Source organism: Lynx canadensis, chromosome D4 (genome assembly GCF_007474595.2).
Source record: "Lynx canadensis isolate LIC74 chromosome D4, mLynCan4.pri.v2, whole genome shotgun sequence".
Classification (NCBI taxonomy): domain Eukaryota; kingdom Metazoa; phylum Chordata; class Mammalia; order Carnivora; family Felidae; genus Lynx; species Lynx canadensis.
The window spans coordinates 2778219-2798073 of record NC_044315.2 but is presented as its reverse complement, the minus strand read 5'-3'; the positions used below and the strand labels follow the sequence as shown (position 1 = coordinate 2798073).

Here is a 19855-nt window from a genome sequence, read left to right as displayed (position 1 = left end):
AGAGAGAGACAGAGACAGAGAGAGGGAGAGAGAGAGGGCAAGGCAGAATGGGAATGTTCTATTTTTGCATTGCTGCTTTTATTAACAAGGTCACAAGGTAATTCACTCCTCACGTTTGGTCAAGATGGTGTCAGTGCCCATTTTCAGCGTCATGAGAGGCAGGACCCACAAACCCCTTGCTCCCCCTCTCCCTCCTCCCCTCCCTCCTCCCCTCCTCCTCCTCCCCTGCCATTCTCCTCCTCCCCCCTCCTTCTCCTCTCCTCCCCTCCTCCCCCTCTTCCCCTTCTGCTCTTCCTGCTCCTCCCCCTCCTCCTCACCCCACCCCCCACCCCCCACCCCTCCCCGCCCCCAGCAGAGCCAGACCCACACACACTAACTGCTGCTCGCTGTTGCTGGCCAGCCCTTGGAAACAGCTTGCAGGCAGGAAACTATCTCCAGGGAAGAAGAGCCGGTCAGCCATCGGAGCCGTGAGGGAGAAAACACCCGCCCCCAAGACCGCCCTCGTACCATTTCTCATTGGTCCGGGCCACGTTTTCACCAGTCTGGGGAAGTATTTAAAAATTAGGACGACCGAGTGAGTGTTTTCTTGAAGCTACCTTTACGCAAAAAGAAAAATTGTTCTATGTCCTGGCATGATGTCCTTTTGCTGTTGAATAAGTCTTTTATAATAAAACAATGAGGCTTAGAAGTGCTGTTTTTGTTGTTATTGTTGTTTCGTTATGTGCAAGTTTCCGGGTCCAGGGCAGCCGGAGTAGCCGGTGTGGTGCGGAGATCCCGTCCCGGTCTGGCCGGGAAGGGGCTGTTTCCCAGGCTGTGAGGACTTCGTGTGTCTTTCCCGGCCTGCTCCCTCTACCTGGGGAACTGCTTGTTGCACTTGCTGCTGGCTCATGAACAAGTCTAGCGGGCGGGCGCTTTCCACTGCTGGCTCTCATCTCGACATCTCTAAAGGCTGGTGGAGTCACGGCCCCCGGTGTCTCGGCTGCAGACAATCCACGCCCCCCGCCTCTGCCCCAGTTCCTGCAGCCGCCCCCCCTTCCCTCAAGGAGGCGTCAAGCCCAGCCAGACCCTTGGGCCAAGGGCATTGGCAGGAGAGCGATTCGGCCACCCTGCACTTGGTTCCTTGCCCTTACGCCCCCGCCTGACCAAGAGAATATGGCAAAGCACCCTTGGACCACCCTCAGCACCTCCACTGACTCACGCTCTCTTCCTTTAGGGTCTAGTCCTCAAAATCTCTCCCCGTGGTTTCCTCTTTTCCTTCCCCTCCCCTCCTTTACTTTCTCTCCAATCCCTTAATCTCTTGCATTTTATCATAAAGCGAAAGACCTCACTGAGACATACATTTAGCAAGTGGGAGTCTGCCACTAGAGATGGGATCTCGAGGGACAGGTGCACCTGCTGTGTACCTGCACGCGCACCTGCCCTCACGCCTCCACCTGTGTCTGCACGTGGCTCCAGTCAACTCGCAGAGGCATCTCACCGCTGGCCCCGTGTGATGCTCATAGCCATAGTTTCCGAAATTTGGGAGGTAACCCAGCTTGCAAAATAAAAGGAAGAAACAGTACGTACCCGCGGCGACAGATTCTTCCAAGAACTTGTCTCAAACCTCAACTTAATGATGCTATGAGTGGACCTGCAGAGACGGAAGGCTCAGGAAGCCAAGGACACAGGCTTCTGTTCAAATTGTCCTGTTCTCCAGGGTGCACACAGGTCTGCGAGCCTCAAATTTCCTCACCTCCTTGCTTTTAAAAAAGAAAAAGGAAGCACTGGATGCTTTTAACCTTTTAATATTTTCTTCTTATTTTTTTCTGATGCATAAAACGTCACGATACCAGGGGACAGGAAACCTGGTCAGTTCCTATTTTAACCAAGCCCAAATGCACGTTCGCATTGTGCGTGGGTTCCCGTTCCGCACTGGCTTGTAACCATTATAATTGGAAGATGTTTCAATAAAACTAGCAATCCCAGGTTCGATCCCTTGTTCTGGTGCTCAGTGTGTAATTACTCACTGCTTTGTGCTCTAGTTGACCCAGTAAGAAAATGGTGTTTTGAAATATCAACTAAGACAGGCTGAAAAACACTGTTAATCCAAAATCCCCCCAAAATATGCCCTGTAATCATAATCTGCTGTGATTACCAGTGTTCACAGGCCACCAGAAGGGGGTCAGGGTGCCGGCCAGGCTCAGAAAGGTTTGGGGGGTGGCAACAGGGGCGCAGGACGGGCAGCCGGCAGCCCCATCTGTGGAACTTGGTGTTCAGTGTGACTGGATGATGTCTAGAACAACGTTCTGAACACCAATACACTCCCCCAGCATGCCAGACAATGATCAACATTGGCTTTAGAAGAGTTCTGTCCTGGCTTGACCCTAAACCATCTGAGGGACGGGACACACGTCATGTCTCTTTCCTGGCCTTCCTTCCCCAGAGGAGCATTTCTCAGACTGGAGTAAGAATTTAAGAAGAAGAATTTCTTTGCGTATGCCACTAGTGTTGACTCAAATTAATTTTGTCACCCAAACATGCACAAAAATAAATCAAGTATACATTCCTTGGGTTCATACGTCCTATTGAACTGTAAGCCCCGATCACGTTTGAAAGTTTAATCCTGATAAACACAGTAAAGCCAGAAACATTCAAAGTGACAGGAATTTACCGGGATGGGTGGTTTTACTGACGTCACCCAGATCTCTGCTCTCAGAGGGACTCTCGAACCGGCCGCCACGGTGCGGAATCCTTCAAGGTCAGCATCTCTCTACTACGTCAGGCGCCTGGGTGACTCAGTCCTTCCACTAATTTATTCTGTTGAAGTAAGCACTTCAGTGATGCATCGTTGTGTACAAATGTGACGTTAATTGCTTGAGTTGGGGCAAAAGCATCTAGTCTGAGTGTTCTTTTTTCTCGAATTCTTTAAAAACCTGGCATCTGTAATGTTGGAAACCCAAGTGACAACCTTGTCGCTGACATTGCAACGCAGAACCGATGACGCAGTGGTCATTCAGATGGTCCCGGATATTCTCGTATTAATTTGTAAGATTATTATGGAAACTAAAACACGAAGTTAGAAAGAAAGTCTGGTCACATCTCAAACACTGGAGAATATTCCTGACCAGGCCTAGAATTCCACAGAGCTCAGACAGAGAGACGCTGGTGCTGTCCTAGGACCCTTCCAATGCTGTCATCTCCCGAGTCCACAGAAAGCGTCCGTGACTGCAAGCTGGAGTCCTTACTTGGCTGTTAGTTTCATATTCTGACCAGATCTTCCTTGATGGAAATGACTGGAAGCTGGGTTGATGGTCTGTTTTTCACCCCCCTTCCCAGCTCAGGGAATATACCAGCAGACAGTGGCCTAAGGAGGAGCATGGAACAGCGTAGACGGGCAGCATACTGGAGGGACCCTTGGTGGCAACCAGTCATGTCAAAACCCGCTGGAGGGCCCTCCTCCCCTCCTCAGACCCAGCGGGTCGCTGTGAGTTCTGGGAAACCATGTACCACGTATGGAAAAGCACCCTGTGCCTGGTGCTGCCTGCTGGGGAGTTTAGTAATCATTGCATGTCCCCAGGCTCCCAGTCGTCCCCTCTCCCATCGGAGGGTTTTCCTGGAGCACGGCAGAGAGAGAAGGGGTCATCCCCTGCCCACGGAGAGTAGTAATGAAGGCAGTCACGACACAGAATCTTCCGGATGCTGAAAACCTGGAGCTCATCTGTAATGTTGGAGCCCTTCGAAGCAATGACATTTGGGAGAAATCTGCAACGACGGGGTGAGCCTTTACCGGTCGCCCCCCCCGCCGAGACTTTACAAATGTTGAGAATGTCAGCTTTGCAGGGAACGTCTGTTCTGCTTTCCAGAATGAAGAGAATGATTGGTTCCTCTGCCTGTTTAGAGGCGGCCCAGCCTACGTCTGAGGACAGAGCCTCCTCCGTGCACGGATCAGATGAGGCCGCCGCGCAGACTCAGATTTCACCCGGAACAGCCAGGCTACTACTCAGAGCTCATATGTGTGAAACATCTTAAAAGATTAAAGTTACTACTTATTTCCAAGAAGAAAAGAACCATCACATGCCATCCACCCAGGAAGGCGTTCCCAACCAACCTTTGAACGTCCGCTTCTGGTTTCCTCGTGGCTACTAGACCAGCAGCACCAGCACCGGCTGGAAACTTGTCAGAAATGCACATTTTGGGGCCTCCCCTCAGACCCACAGAATCCGAAGCCCCAAGGCGGCACCCAGCACCCTGTGTCTCCACAAGCCCGTTGTGGGACTCTGACGCCAGCTTGGACTGACGACCGCTGATTCAGGCAGAGCTCAGGACAGTGGCTGTCAGCCTTGACTCACGGTAGAACCTTCTGGAGAGCTTCAAACCGTCCTGAGGCCTCACGGCCTCCCGTCCAGCAAGGGCGGATTATCCGGGAGCTGGGACTTGGGCAGCAGTGCGTTCAGAGCTCCTGGGGGGATCCGCCGTGCAGAGAACGGGGTGCCGGTCACACGGCCCTGGCCCAGAGCGCGGGCACAGACAGGCGGTGTCCGCACCAGAGCCTCAGGCCCCGCCCTGGACCCGCCGAGTCGGAACCCGCACTTCACAAGGTCCGGAGACTCCTGGCCGCGGTAGTGTGAGAAATACCGTCCTTCTGGGCTGTCCCTTGGGAGCGTTAGATTCCTGGGCTGGGTTGCGTACTGTATGTCTGGCTGTGCTGTCTTGCTCGTGGTTAGTGACATGGGTGCCTCGTTTTTCTCTGACAGGACACAACCGACTACGTTGCGTACGTAGCTAAGGACCCTGTTAACCGCAGAGGTAAGCAATGCTCGACTCCTACAGTCTCTCACTCGTGCGCGGTCAGGCTGAACACGATGCCAGGTGCTCCCCCTGGTCCCACCCCCTCCGCCAGCACGACCTGTGTGTCCCGCCGTGCCGTTAACGGGAATTGAGGGCTGCCTGCCTCCTCGGTGGGGGCAGGAGACACCGGGCGGCCGGGGGCCTGAGACACCCACCTGCACGCAGGGAGTGCGGCTTGGAGCACGTGACCTGCACCTGTGGCTCCCGTTCGTGCCCTGAAAGCGGCCTCGGCCACACCTGGAACGCTGTGTCCCCCCCCCCCCCCCCCCCCCCCCCGGCCCCAGCCCCACCGCCAACCACGTCACCCCGAGAAGCCTGCGCTGCCCTGAGCAGTCCACGCTCACGTGCCATCCACTCGCACCCCACAAAGCTGCCAGGGCCTCAGACGCAGGCTGGAAATGGGGGATGTGGGGCATTCACGAGCTTTCCATCCTCACGGGCCCTTTATTCCTAGACCTCCACACTCACCACCCTGTTCCTTTTATCATGTACAAAACCGAAGCCCCACCATGGGCGCCGAGAGCCCGGGCGGGTGGGCTGACCACAGGTGCGCGTTACCCTTGGATACTGACGCACCCCGTGGCCCCAGCTTAGAACTCGCTGACGAAGATCGCCAGGGGGTGTCGATAGCAATACAAAGCACTGGCTCCCCTCTCCTCCCCCCCTCCACCCCAGGTACCGACTGTTAAGATTTTCTAGTTTGCTTTACGGGACTTTTTATCCACATACGTACACGTATATTCTTTTCTTTTAAAATGTCAGTGCACGTGAGATCTTAGCATGCTGTCGTGCCCTCCCCCCGGTACTGTATCTTGGACACAGAGAACGGGTTGACTGTCCGCGAGGTGGCGCCATGTGGTGAGACTTGTCCCCCAGGTGCACCGACCCCCCCGGGGTCCGCGTACAGACGCTTTCACTGTTGTGCGGCCCGACCTGGAGGCGTTTGCAGAGAGGTTAGATGGTTGATAGGTCAGTGAACCTTGCAAATCAGAAACCAGTCTGGCTGTAAAGATTTGGTCCTCCCCACGGCCGCCTCCTGCCCCACGCTGGTACTCGGTGGCGTGGCGGGACCGCTTTCCTTCCTCAGAGTCACAGACGACGACATCATACGGTGTTAGCACTTATTCTCCCCCAGATGCGTGGGTGTCTGGGGGGCGAGGGGGACCCCGCAAATGAAGCGCCATGTCCTGGATTATGACTGCCACGTTGTCGCTCCTGAATCAGGGGGTGTTCACAGAGTTCTGAGGGTAGGCGGGAAGGGGGCATGGGTGGTCTTGAGCCAAGGACTGTCCCCGAAACCCCTGGCTAACACGTGGAGCCCACCCCGTCTTGACCTTGCAGCGACTTCCATGTGATGACTGTGCATAACCGGGGCTCGGCTGGGTGAGGGCGGCAGGCCGGGCTTCCACGCAAGCCCGTCCTTCCACGCAAGCCCGTCCTTCCAGCGGGAAGCAGTTTGATCGGTCCGCGAGGGCTCCCGTACAGAACTCTGCACGGCGGTGGCTGAAAACGACCAGAGCTGTTGTCTCACGGTTCTGGAGGCTGGAGACCTGAGAGCAAGGCACTGCCAGGGCCGGGCTCCATCTGAAGCCTGGAGCAGGGACCCCGCCTGCCTCTCCCAGCTCCTGGCGGTGCTCTGGCCGTCTGGGCGTCCTGGCTTGTGGCCACGTGGCTCCAGTGGCCCACCTTCATGCCGCCTTCTGCTCCGAGCGTGGCTGTGTCTTCACGTGGGCACCTTCTTACAAGGTGTGCGGTTATCCGGGGTTAGGGCCTGCCATCCGCCAGCCCGCCCTCACGTCAACCGTGGTTGAGTTCCCGCCACTCCGATGGATTCCCCAGATGACAGACCAGTGTTGGCTGGAAACCATGCTTGAGTTCAGGGGGTCTGTGCCTCCCTCCTAGGAGGCCACTGCTGTTCAGCCTTCCTCCCGGGGGTGAGGATTGTCGGTTTGCCGTGAAGAAGGGACCGTGGTCGCACGTGGTTCCTGGGGCATTTTCTAGTTGGGCGGGACCCCAGATGTCCAAGGGGCCCCTACCAGTCCCCGGTAGGCGGAGACGGCGGCCGCGTGCCGTGGGGGCATCGCTCGCCTGTGCTGGCGGAGCGGGTGTCCCGCAGACGCCGTGGGGACAGCATCAGGTGGACGGAGACCCCAGCCCGCAGCCCGCAGCTGTCAGAGGGCTGAGCTATGGTGCGGGCTCCGGACGAGTTTGGAGCCAATGGGGAAACCGCGAGCTGGTGTCCCGATGGTGACCTCTGACCAGCAGCGTTTGCTGTGTGTGGAAGACACGTGGGGCTGGCCCGTCTGAGGGAACATGCCGTCCCCCCGCGCCCCCCCCCCGCCTGTATGATTACGGGGGCCATAGTGCGTGTTGCTCCCGAGTGCCCTCCGTGACGCGGCCCGAGGACGTCTCCTCCCTCGTGTGAGGCCAGCAGCTCAGAGGCGTGAGCGGTTCTCCCTAGAGCGACCTTGTTTATTGGTCTGAGGGGCGGGGGAGACGACGTGGGCACACGAGCCCCACCCCGAGACCGCCCGCCCTGTAACAGGAGGGCCAGTTTCCCCCAGAAGGGACGGAACGAAGAACGGCCCCGTTTTGTGGCCCTCACGTCCATTTTGGGCCACATTTTAGGTTTTACGACGTATTTGAGTCTTCACGGCACCACAGCTCTGTACGTGCCTCTCAGTGGTCTGCTCCTTCGTGGCCCCTGAGTGACGCCCCCAGCTCTGCCCCCTCCTCAGGGGTGGTCACCGATGGGAGGGCCTCACCGTTCCTGTATGTGCCCAGTCATGCCGGTGAGGGGGTGAGGGGAAAAGACTTGCGACGCTCTCAGAGAAAACAGCAGCCCCGGAGACCCTCACCCCAGGGTTCGTTTTGGATTTCGAGTGCAGTTTGGAACAGAGAGGCCCCGGGACAGACCCTCGGACCCCAGCCCTCAGACAGTGTTTTCCCAGGGCACCGAGGACTGCAGGTGCCCGAGCCCGGAGGGAGACGTGATTTAATTCTGCGGCTGCAGCCTCTGCCGCCCCCGGTTTCTGACCGCCAGGACTCGACCCTCGGCGGGACAGGGTGCCTGCTTCTGCCGCGGCCCTGCGTCTTCCAGTTCTCAGGAAGCAGGCTTCCAGCTCCCTGCTGTGTAGACAGGAGCGATCGGGCAGCCCCCTGCCGAAACCCGTTCTTCCTTCACTGCGGTTGCTGTATCTCTTTTCAGAAGGACAGTGAGCTGCACACTGTTGGCCCTTCCCGTCTCTACTCTTCCCCGAAGCACCGACCAGGCAGCCCTCGGCTGGTCCCCCTCGGGGGTGGGCGTGCGTGGCTGCAAACAGGCAGGGGGGGGCCGGGGTTCTTCCCCTCCCTCCTGCCTAGACTCCGGCCTCCTTACTAGCTGGAGGGACACTGCCACCCGTACTGCTTAATGCACGACCCTGCAGCTCTAACAGCTGTGTCATGTGGGCTCGCCCTGTGCCTCCGGGGCTGGTGTTTAATAAACTAAAATAATATCGATAATCAGTAATAAAAACACAGCCGGGCATCTGTCTCCTTGGGACAAACCTCTTGGCCATCCCCAGTGCTCCCCAGGGCTCGCGCTGCGATCCAGAGCCTCCGGACGTGCTTTTCCCTGGGTCCCCAGGGTGCTCCCCTGCAGCCCGGGGGACAGGAAGCCTGCGGACCCCGGGGCTGGTGGCCGCCGTCCGCGTGGGCTCCACGGTGCCCTGCTGGCTTCGTGCAGCAGGACGGCGGTTTGGTGTGCCTCCCCCGAGAGTTTCTTTCCCCGTCGCTAGTAACAGGGTGGGGCAGCGCGGGTCACACAGGGAGGCCCGGGGTTCCTGGGGGCACGCGACGTGGATCTGGGAGGAGACCTCGTATTTCTCGGGGAGCAGAGCGGGCCCTCTGCCCCTGCAGCCTCTTCTCTCGCGGCTCCACACGGATTGCGCCGCAGCTTGGCCTCCGGGACGGCGTGCCCTCGTGGGACAGTGAGTGCCTGTCGCAAAGCCGCTGGGAGCTGGTCCAGGCCCCCCGAGGCCTGCCCTCCCCCCCACATCGGGCCACAGGAGCCCAGCTTTGACCTGCTCTTTAGCACAAGCTGCTTGTCTGAGAACCTGTGCGAACAGCCAGCCCCACATTCGAGAGGCGCCCTGGCATGTGGTGGGGGGTCCCCGGGAATTAACATCCCCTGAAGCTCTCTTTTGAGGGGTTCTTTCTGTTCCGAGTCGCCGCGTTCGGTGAGGCCGCTTGACTTCCACGAGGAAGTGAGCGGACGGCCACGGAGTGGCCCAGGCGTCCCTCAGCAGGAGCCGGGTTGGGACCGTTGTCCAGGCTCGGGGGGCCGGAGGGGGGCCCGTTCCTTCTTACCGCCACCTTCTTTAGCATGACGTTTCCTTCCAAACCCTGTTTCTCTGTTGAGCTCTGAGCTGGTATTTCGTAGACGGTGAAGAAATTGTTAACCATTTTGAAATTTAAAAATTTTAAATGTACTTGCAAAGAGGACCTTTGGTGTTAGAGAGCAGAGCCCTTAAGGAACGCATCCCCGCGGTGACGCTTCGTGGCCGTGGCCCAGGGATCGGGCTGTGGGTGGAGCCTGCCGGGACAGCGAGTGGGGGACGTGGGCCCCTCCCCAGCGGGAGCCTGGCGGCCCAGCGTCTCTAACGGGCCTGCGCGCTTGCTCTCCCAGCGTGTCACATTCTGGAGTGCTGCGACGGGCTGGCCCAGGATGTCATCGGCTCCATCGGACAGGCCTTTGAACTCCGGTTTAAGCAGTATTTGCAGTGTCCTTCCAAGGTCCCCGCTTTCCATGACCGGTGAGTAGCGCTGTGACCCCCTGTGCGCGGGCCTTCCCGCGTTCTATGGGCTTTCGTCTGAGAATGTCTCAAAGGAGAAACCACGAGACGGCCTCTGAGAAGTGTGGTCCGGACAGACGTGGTCGGTCACGGGGCTCCTGGCTCGGATGCATCTGGCGGGTCTGGGCCGGGGCTTGGGAGACCCACCGTCGGAAGGAAGCCCACGGACGGCTGAGGCCCCGAACGTGGGGGAAAACATTTTCTAGAAACTGTAGAGACGGTAGCCAAGGTCACGAAAACGCACTGTAATACCTTCCTGCCGTGTCCTCTGCAACCAGGTGAGATTTCCACGCGTCGCCTCCGTGAGTCCTCTTCTCACAGGTGGGATATGTGCCCCGTCCGTGCCACCGTGGTCAGCGCGGGCCTAACTCTGGGCCCTTCCGTGAAGCCCTGAGCTGGGTAGCCTGAGGACCCAAAGCCGCCTGTGGCCCTGGGCACGCCCGCCCCTTGGCCAGGATGAGTCAGCAGCATTCTCTGTGAAAAGGGAACGGCGCTCTCGCTTTTTTTTTAAAAAAATTTTTAAATTTTTATTTACTTATTTTGAGAGAGAGAAAAGAGGGAGGGGCAGAGAGAGAGAGAGAGAGGCACAGAATCCCAAGCAGCCGCCGCACTGTCAGCGCAGAGCTCAACACAGGGCTCAAACTCACAAACCGTGAGATCATGACCTAAGCTGAAGTTGGATGCTTAACCGACTGATGGACGGTTGTTGTTTTACGTGTTCGGTGAAATAGTTCATACAAATACGAATTGTAAAACAACCTTCAGGATCGAGCGTTGAGTTTCCTTCAGACATAAGCGTATTCCATGCGGCATAAAGCGTTAAAAGAAAGCCATGTGGGGGCGTATCAATAGTCTGTCCTTGATCGGACTTGCATAATGAAAGCGTCTTCTAAAGGTGTGTTCACTGCAAACAAACCTTTATTTCTCCAAAATTCGCTTTTTCACTGTTGCTCTAACGTCTGCAGTCCCGTTCTGTGACTCAGGCACGAAGGCTCTTTTACTTCCATTATCACGAAGGCCTCGTTCACACCTCTGAGCTCTGCCCCTTTCCTGACTGGGTCATTCTCAGTCATTTTCTCACCCACTGGGAAGTGGCCTTTTTTTTTTTTTTTTTTTTAGGTTGTTTTTGGTGGGGAGGGGCAGAGACAGAGGGAGAGAGAGAATCCCGAGCAGACTCCATGCCGAGCGAGGACCCTGACACGGGGCTCGATCTCATGATCGTGAGATCATGACCTGAGCCAAAATCGAGAGTTGGACGCTTAACCGACTGAGCACCCCAGACGCCCCAGGGAGATTGCTTTTAAGGCGATTCATTTGGGAGGTGCCTGTGAGGACCCCACTTTTCCCCGTTGTCAAGCTTCTCTGCGCTCAGACGGGACTGTGTGTGGGAGGAGCAGATAGAAAGTGTCAGTTCCTACCCCGTATACACACCCACTATCCATAAACTGTGTATACTGTGTATAAAATTTTAAAGTTCACTCGTTCTCCGCTACTTGTCAATTTTGTGTGTAATGGGACCTACTTTAAAGAAAGTAGACCGGTACATCTGTGCTCCCGGAATAAACCTCAAAAATCTGAAGTGCAGTGAAAAAGGATATGAAACACGGAAACTTTAAAACCAAACAAACAACATAGGCGTAGTTTACAGATACACGCACGTGTACGACGCGTGTATAACACGTCAGGATATCCCACACCAACTCTGGAGTATCCGGGCACCAGGCGGCGGTGGGTGGGATTTAACTGTATTGGGGGGTGAGTCTGCTCCCTGACATTTCATAATGAAAACGTTCCAACAGACGGTGAGCCCCTGCACACACACCTACATGCCACCGCTCACATTTTACTGCTAATATGATGAATCTGTACACCCGTGATGAATTTTATTTCTTAAAAAAAAAAAGTGGGGCTCCTGGGTGGCTCAGTCAGTTGAGCGTCCGACTTTGGCTCGGGTCATGACCTCGTAGTTCAGGGGTTCGAGCACTGTGTCGGGCTCTGTGCTGACAGCTCAGAGCCTGGAGCCTGTTTCAGATTCTGTGCCTCACGCTCTCTCTGCCCCTCCCCCACTTGTGCTCTGTCTCTCTCTCTCCCAAAAAATAAATAAACTTAAAAAAAATTTTTTTAAGTAGGGGCGCCCGGGTGGCTCAGTCAGTTAAGCGTCCGACTTCGGCTCAGGTCATGATCTCACAGCTCGTCAGTTTGAGCCCGCATCAGGGCTCCAGAGCCTGGAGCCTGCTTCTGATTCTGTGTCTCCCTTTCTCTCTGCTCCTCCCCTGCTCACATGCTGTCTCTCTCTCAAAAATAAGTAAAGATTAAAAAAAAATTATAAAAAAAAATTTTTTTTAAGTAGAAAAAGCCATAGAGCAAAATGTTCACACTTACTGTCCATGGTGGATGTGTATCTTTTATGTTAATTATTATGCTTTTCTGTACTTCTGAAATTTACATAAAAGCCAGATAAATCTATAAAAATTATATGCGCAAAAATGGGTGGGGGAGCTCACTGAGTTGCCGTGCTCCTCTGAGAATACACTTAAGGTCAGAATTTTCTGTGTAGTTTTTTATATCATCAAGTTTGCCAAAGTTTTGGGGAAAGAAAATGAAGCAGGCAGGATCTTATCTGTTGAGAAGAACTTCAGCTCCAAATGCAGGTATGGACATGAAATTTCTTTAAAAAATATTTTTTTTAACGTGTATTTATTATTAAGAGACAGAGAAAGAGCATGAGCATGGGAGGGGCAGAGAGAGAGGGAGACACAGAATCAGAAGCAGGTTCCAGGCTCTGAGCTGTCAGCACAGAGCCCGAGGCGGGGCTCGAACTCACAAACCACAAGATCATGACCTGAGCCAAGTAGGACGCTCAACCGACTGAGCCACCCAGGCGCCTCCAGTTGTTAACATTTTAAACTTCTTCCCTGTTTCAAAGATGAGTGGAATTTTCCAGAAGGTAGGACAGCGATGAAGGCAGAAGTATCTGGCCAGCCCATTCATCTGCTTTTCATAGCTGAGATCTAGATAGTGAGGAGGCAGTGACTGAACTCTCTTTTCTGGGGCAGCAGGTCCTAACATTAGATTTGTTGGTTTTGACAAAAAACTCCACTTTCGGCTAACGCCCTGGAAATCCCCTCTTCTAACAGAATGCAGAGTCTGGAGGAGCCTTGGACTGAAGAGGAGGGGGATGGCTCAGACCACCCGTACTACAACAGCATCCCAAGCAAGGCGCCCCCTCCGGGGGGCTTTGTGGACGTGCGGCTGCAAGCCAGACCCCACGCCCCTGACACGGCCCAGGTAAGTCCCACACCCCTGCCTGGGTCTGGCCCCTGAGCACTTCCTTCCATTTTCTTCCACTGTGCTCGCAGGCTGGCATTCTGTCCGGTCTCTGGCGCAATAACTCACCTGCTCTCTCCCCTTGGATTACACACGTGGACACACAGGGGAGGCTTTTGCTTTAACGTCCTAAGGCGTCAATCACATGTCTGGGAACTAGGTTGTGATTCCGGAGGTGCAAGTCTGGGGGTCTCCTCTCCATCCCGGGGCGAATGCCATTATACTGGGAGCTTCGTGAGGAGATGAAAGAGTTCAGGACTTTTCAAAGGCTCGGGGTGCTTTCTTCCCCCGAGAAGACAGTGGGTGCGGGCCCTTAAAATGATGAGCGTTTTATGAGCCTTCCCTTTTCTTCATTTCCCTGAGTTTTCCTCCAAATCAACACCGTTCCAGTAAGGCGATTGCTTTTTAGAGTTACCGCGTCTCTATTTCGTGACAGAGAATTTTGTGAGGTCACCCACCTTATGCAAATAATAATGACACTGACGAAAGTGGCAAAACAACACGGAAATCAAGCGTCCGCAGCTCTGACGCGGAGAGATGGACGGGGCGGACTTGCCCGGGTGTGAATGGCTGAGGGAGGTGCGTTCTGACGTACCTGAGCTTTACCCGAGGGCGCGTCCGGTGATGTGGCCGCGAGTATGGAGGAGAGCCCCATTTTCGGTCACACTTAGGGAGGGCTGGTGGCGTGAAATGAAGACAAGGAGGGGCGCGTGTGGTTTTGATGAGACGCAGCCTCTTCCCCACGCCCGTGCAAACGCGTTTCCCGAACCCTAATGCCAACCGCGAGGCAGGAAGGAAAAGGTGGGTGTGATTGGGGATGTGGCGGACCCGCCGTTGGGGTCCCTTCTACTGGGCTGTGGCTTTGGGGGATGGAGAAAGGGGAAGAGGCAGCTTTTCCTCTGGGCATTTACACACGTCTGTAGTTTGCAGGCAAAGAGCAGACGTACTACCAGGGGAGACACCTGGGAGAGCCGTTCGGCGAAGACTGGAAGCCAGCACCTGTCCGGCAAGGTGAGGGGCACGGCCGGGGGGGAGGGAAGAAGACACGGGAGCACGCGCTCCCGGCGGGGACTTCGTCGGGGGGCTGGTGGCGCACGTGTGTGTCCTGGCGAGACTGAGGCCCCCACCCGTCGCGGACACAGGAAGGAGGGCTGTGGGGGCGCCGCTCGTCCTCTGGTGCCTCCCCTTTGTCCCGGCGCTTCCCGTTTGCGTGCGCCCTGGACGCGTCCTCGTCCTTCCGGCAGGACGGCCTGCCTACCAGGGGGCTGAGGCGCGGGCCTCCCCACGGGCCCGCACCCGTCCGGGTGGCTGGTGGCTGGGGCCCTCTGACGTGTGTTTTGCGCTGTCCCTCAGCGCTCCAGCGGGGCTGTGCCCCACGACTCCTCACAGGAGCTGGTAGCTTTCCCTTCCTTGCCCGGCCCCCGCCCGCCCCGTCCAGGGTCAGCTTCGGGAGGGACGGAGCCCACACGCACTAGAGGTGGCGTGGAGAAGCAAGTCGCGCGCGGGCCCTGGGCGCTTTCAGGGGCGCTTCCCCATCGTGTCACGTCGACTGACGTGTCCCCACTTGCCACAGTTCGGCCGTGACCAGGAGCTATCAGTAGGCTCCGTACACCCGAGCGTGTCCGTGTGTGTGTTCTACAGGGTTCTTTCGGCGTTCAGCTTCTTCCTGAACTCCCTCAGTAGCTCGGGGGTCCTGACCCCTGGCTGCTGACCCCTCAGGGTCTGAAGGAGAAGCAGCAACGGTGAATTAAGCTCTGATTTCTGATTAGTGCGTCCACGTACGTATGTGTGACCGTATTTTGGCTTCATGTCGAGGCCGTCCCCGCCGGGGAATAGATGACAATACATTTCTGGAACTGCCCCCTCGTGAGGCCGTTTCCAGCCTCACCTGCCCGAGCTAAGAGAGGACCCGTGTGTGGGGCCCTCAGTACAGCGTAAGGCCTGGTGGAGGTGGCCACGCAGCTCCAGCTCCCAGGAGGAAACACGTAGCAAACCAGAGTCCGAGCTGTGCCAGGAGCACCTTTTTTCTATGTTCTTACCTCTGTTCCACAGACATTTAAAAAGTATTTCTAGGGGCGCCCGGGGGGCTCAGTCGGTGGAGCGTCCGACTTCGGCTCAGGTCATGATCTCGCGGCTCGTGGGTTCGAGCCCCGCGTCGGGCTCTGTGCTGACAGCTCGGAGCCTGGAGCCCGCTTTGGATTCTGTGCCTCCCTGTCTCTCTGACCCTAACCCACTCGCATTCTGTCTCTGTCTCTCTCAAAAATAAATAAGCTTTAAAAGAAAATTTAAAAGTATTTCTATAACACGTGTGTGCTTAACCACATTAACAACTGCTAAGGACCAACGGAGACACATTGTTTACAGCAGATGCTGGCTGTTATTGCAAAGTATGTCAGGTTCACTTGAAAATGAGTCTCTCCTTGTGTGTTCCCATTCCACCCCCTCCCCCACCCCGGCCAGATCAGGATCAGACAACGTAAGAGACTCCAAGGTAGAAATGCACCTGAGGGTCATATGTCTCAATGAATTTCAAGTTCTTAGTTGAAAGCAATAAATATCTTTTTTCCATCGGGTAAGAATAGCCTCTGTTAATTTGCTGGCAGCCGTTGTCCCTTACCGAAAATTAACACTCGGTGACCCCATCGTGGTGTGAATGCCCCCTGTCCCCAGCTCTGCACCTGCCGTGGTCTCAGTGGGAAAGGGCCATCGTCAGGAAAGTTACTTGTTGGGATTTTGATCTTCTCCTTTTAAAACTTAGTTTGTAAAATCCTTCGTACAGACTGATTTGCTCGCCACGCACATGTGCACACACACACACACACACACACACACACACGTGAGCGCAAGAAGCTGCTGTGGAACCAGGACACATAACACGGGAGCGGCCCGTGAAACATGAAGTCATGCTCAGGAACAGGTGTAGACACACGAAGGACTTTTAACAGGACACCTGCGTCCTCTCGCAGTGCTGTGCTGCCCAAGCCCAACAACAGGCTCTGGGGAAAGCTTAAGAAGCCCTCTTGCCAACTGGATTGAGCCGCCCGTGGGGTGTGAAAGGGGACTTCTCTCCAGAGACAGCGCTGCCAGAGGGCGGTGGTCCTGAGAGTCTGTCTGTGTAAGTGCGTCACAGACGGGGCTCCCGTGGCGACCCGAGCAAGTGGGATCGGGCACCACCGTCACCCCTCGGGCCCCAGACCAGCCTTGGCACTCTCGTGGCACAGCTGAGAAGTCCCGTGGGGGCGCTGCCCCCGGGTGGGGTCCTCCATCACACGCCCACCCTGGGCCTCCTGCGTGGAGCCTGGGGCATGACGGGATGCTTCGTTTTGTAAGGAAGGGGCCGGGCATCGCGTGGCTAGAACGGAGTTGACTTACGAGGCGTCCGCTTACACCGAAAGGGAGAACGAGGCGATTTAATGAGGCTCATGTTTCTGCTGCTGCTACTTGCTCAGGGGGCTTTGTAAAGGGGACGAGGGACCCAGGCAGCTTCCGCCGTGGCGCATCTGCTCCGCTCACCGACCCCGGTCGGGGCCGGAGTCTCGGGCAGGCCCGTGCCGTCAGGGTGTCCATCCTCGGGGGCTGGCATCTTGACATGAAGGCGGGGAAATCGTCCCGGCCAAACACAACAGTGGTGACAGGGTCAGAAGAGGGGGATTTAGCCAGTGGGGACCCACAAGAAGAATTAGCTACCAGATAGCCCGTAGGAACGCCTCCGTGAAGTGTTGGGTGGCTTACGGATAGATGCGCGAATGGCCTTCCCCTCGTAAGAGAAAAGAGCGCTGGTTTTCTCGTTGCAGGGTCCTTGGACACCTACAGCCTGCCGGAAGGGAGAGCTCACGCGGGCCCCGGAGAAGCCCCCACCTACGTGAACGCCCAGCACATCCCGCCGCAGGCCACGCCGGCCTCCGGCAGCAGCGCGGAGAGCAGCCCGCGGAAAGACCTCTTCGACATGAGTGGGTTTCTTTTCGCGTGTGGTTTTCTTGTCTTCCGGGGTTGCTTTCCGCTGTCTGAAATCTTTGCCGCGACCGCACTTTCTGCTGGCAGGGTTTTGATTAACGGTGATGTGAATTACCTCCCCAGCTGAAAGAGGACCACCAGCGTGTGGTGGCCGGTCAGCACTGCGTAAGGCCCGCAGAAGCCACCGCATGGCCATGGCTCCACCTCACTTTTCTGGGTTATGGTTGGGCTTTTCAAGGCTTTGCACTTGGCCGACCTCTGCTTTGGGATGACAGCTCTCTCTGAAGTCCAGAGACAAAGCAGTTTCCCCCTCTGTGTGGAACTGACTTTCCTCTTGAAGATCTGTCTGCACATATCTCGAGATAAATGATACACACCAAAACGTCCTCATTCGTTTATTTACTTAAATGTCAATCGGCCGTTACGTGCTAAATACTGTATCAGTTGCTATGGATGCCAGTGTGAAATGGCTTATCACAGGGCCTGTGGTCTGTTGAAAATGACCAACATAGAAGCAAGAAATGGCGAGACGCCCTCTCGCGTGCACGCACGCACGCACACACGCTCTCCCGTATTCCTGTCCAGTGAGCACGTAGTGTGTGTCTACACCCATCTACTTACTGGGGTCTACAGGAAGACAAAACAGAATCCCTACTCTCCTGGAGCTTGAATAACCCCTGTGCTGTAACCGGTAGCAGCAAGTGCCCTGAAGAAAAACAAACCAGGATGAGGAGTGTGATGGGAAGGTACTTAGCAGCGTAGTAACGTGCACCGTGGACCTTCTGTTTGTCGTGTAGACTGGGACAGCTAAATCATCTGTGAACTGAGTAACGAGAGTGGAAGTCGTTGCTAAGGCATTTTGAGAGAGGCTTCTGAGTTCACAGAGAGCTTTACTTCCCCATGTGGCTTTGGCGGTTCCCTGAGAACTTCACAGGGGAGGAAATGCCTTGATAATTTAACAAGTGCTGGGCATTCGTTGTTCTGTTTAATTTTCGCAACAGTCCTGCAGGTCCCTGCCATTATTATTTTTACCATTCCGTTATTATCACGATTTTACAGAGGAGAAAATGGAGAATCCTAGAGGTTCAGTAACTTTACCACTTGGTCAAGGCAGCCTTACTGGTTTGACGTGTGCTGTTTGTGGTGTTGCATGTGAATGAGGACATGGCGGAGTGCTCCCACGATCAGGTGGCGTCCTGATGACCAGAGTCTGTTTCTCCTCAGCCGCTTTGGTTTCCCAGACAGTGGGTTCCCGTTCTGACCCCATTCTGTGTACAGAAGTCACCACACACAGAAGAACTGTGGAATCTCAGGGCTTAGAGGCACCTTCACCACCATCTAACCAAATCCCATCTCTTAAAAAATGTGGCAATAACCTCAGAGGTATGAAGCGACTTTCCCAAGATGCAGACCAAAGTGGTAGTTTTGTGAGCCTCTGCTTGCGCTGTAATGGTGTCTCCCAGCTGCAATTTGGTACTTGTATTTATGGTCAGACAGTTTAATCTAGTCAATTTACCAGTGGCTCCTGGCCCCAGAGCCCAAGGGGAGTTAGATAAGGTGTGGGTTTGAGATGGGAAAAATGAGAACCAGAGCCTCCCTTTGGTCATCCGTCATTTTCTACACCTGCTTCCAAAACTAGAGAAGGGCATAATGGAAGAAGAAAGGGCCCTGGAGAGGCTAGTTTCTATTGAAAAGTATGGAAAAAAATGAAGCTAGCAGTCTTTGTTTATCTTAAACCACTAGTGTAAAATAATGATGGTGCCATTGGTAAAGATGGTGATAGTTAATGGTGCTCATCGTGATGCTGATGTTGATGGTAGTGGTGATGGAGATGATGGTTGGTGACACGATGATGATGTTGATGATGATGATGGTGATGGTGCCTCTCCTGGTGCCTTTGGCAGTGGTGGCAATCGTGATGGTCATGATGGTGATGGTGGTCATGATGGCAATGATGATGATGGTGATGTTGATGATCATGATGGTGGTGGTGATGGTGATGATGGTGATGGTGATGTTGATGGTGATGATGGTGATGGTGGTGATGATGGTGATGATGGTGATGATGGATGGTGGTGGTGATGATGGTGGTGGTGGTGGTGGTGATGGTGATGGTGGTGGTGATGGTGATGGTGGTGATGATGGTTATAGTGCTGATGTGGCAATGGTGATAATGGTGGTGATGATGGTGATGATGAGGTTAATGATGGTGGTGACAATAGTGATGGTCTTGATAGTGATAATGGTGGTGGTGATGGTGCAGAAATGGTATAATACAACTTTCAACTACTCCAGGTAATCAGGAAGAAAAAGGATAAAAACAGAAAATCTAATTTTGGGCAATAGTTTCAACCTGTTTGTATTCTCAGGTCTGTAAATGATTTAACAAGTATTAAAACACCCCGACTTGGGTTTCATTTATTCACCTCGCTTTTGCCCACCCTCTACTCATGATCGGTCTTATTCTGCAGCATTTGTTGAATACGTGTAGGGCGCGAACTACGTCCCAGGGACGATGCTGGAGCGCGGGGACGTCGTTGTGCCCAGGAGAGAACTGTTCCTGTTCTTGTGGCGCTTGCACTGTGCTGCTTTGGCCACGTGGTCCCATGTGCTCGTCCTCGCACCTGACACTTGTGTGGTGCCGTGGGCGTCTTCGGCACTTTCGTACACATTGCCTCATTTTGAGGTTTAATTAGATGTTTCTGGCGACTTCTTGTGCTGCTGTGTCTGTTCCTGTTAGAGCAGCGGACCTACCGTTCACTGACCCCGGGGTGGGAAGTGTGTCCTTGGGGGGCTTGTGGTCATGCCGGGTCTCAGATGCCCACACAGGAGCTTTTTCCCACAGAGAAACGAGTGAAGGCCAAGGAGGGGTGGGGCTCCTAACCCGGGCCGCGTCACACAAAAGGCACCCA

The 19855-nt window shown here is 55.1% G+C and overlaps 1 protein-coding gene across 1 annotated transcript in view; it reads left to right on the top strand.

Annotated features, from left to right (window-relative positions):
* Window positions 1–19855, top strand: part of SHC3 (SHC adaptor protein 3) — a 97310-nt gene that overhangs the window by 60785 nt on the left and 16670 nt on the right. The window contains exons 6-10 of the mRNA XM_030293413.1: window positions 4734–4785; window positions 9497–9623; window positions 12800–12950; window positions 13913–14000; window positions 16784–16939. Coding sequence (XP_030149273.1) covers window positions 4734–4785; window positions 9497–9623; window positions 12800–12950; window positions 13913–14000; window positions 16784–16939 — 574 coding nt within the window. The remainder of the gene's footprint in view (window positions 1–4733; window positions 4786–9496; window positions 9624–12799; window positions 12951–13912; window positions 14001–16783; window positions 16940–19855) is intronic.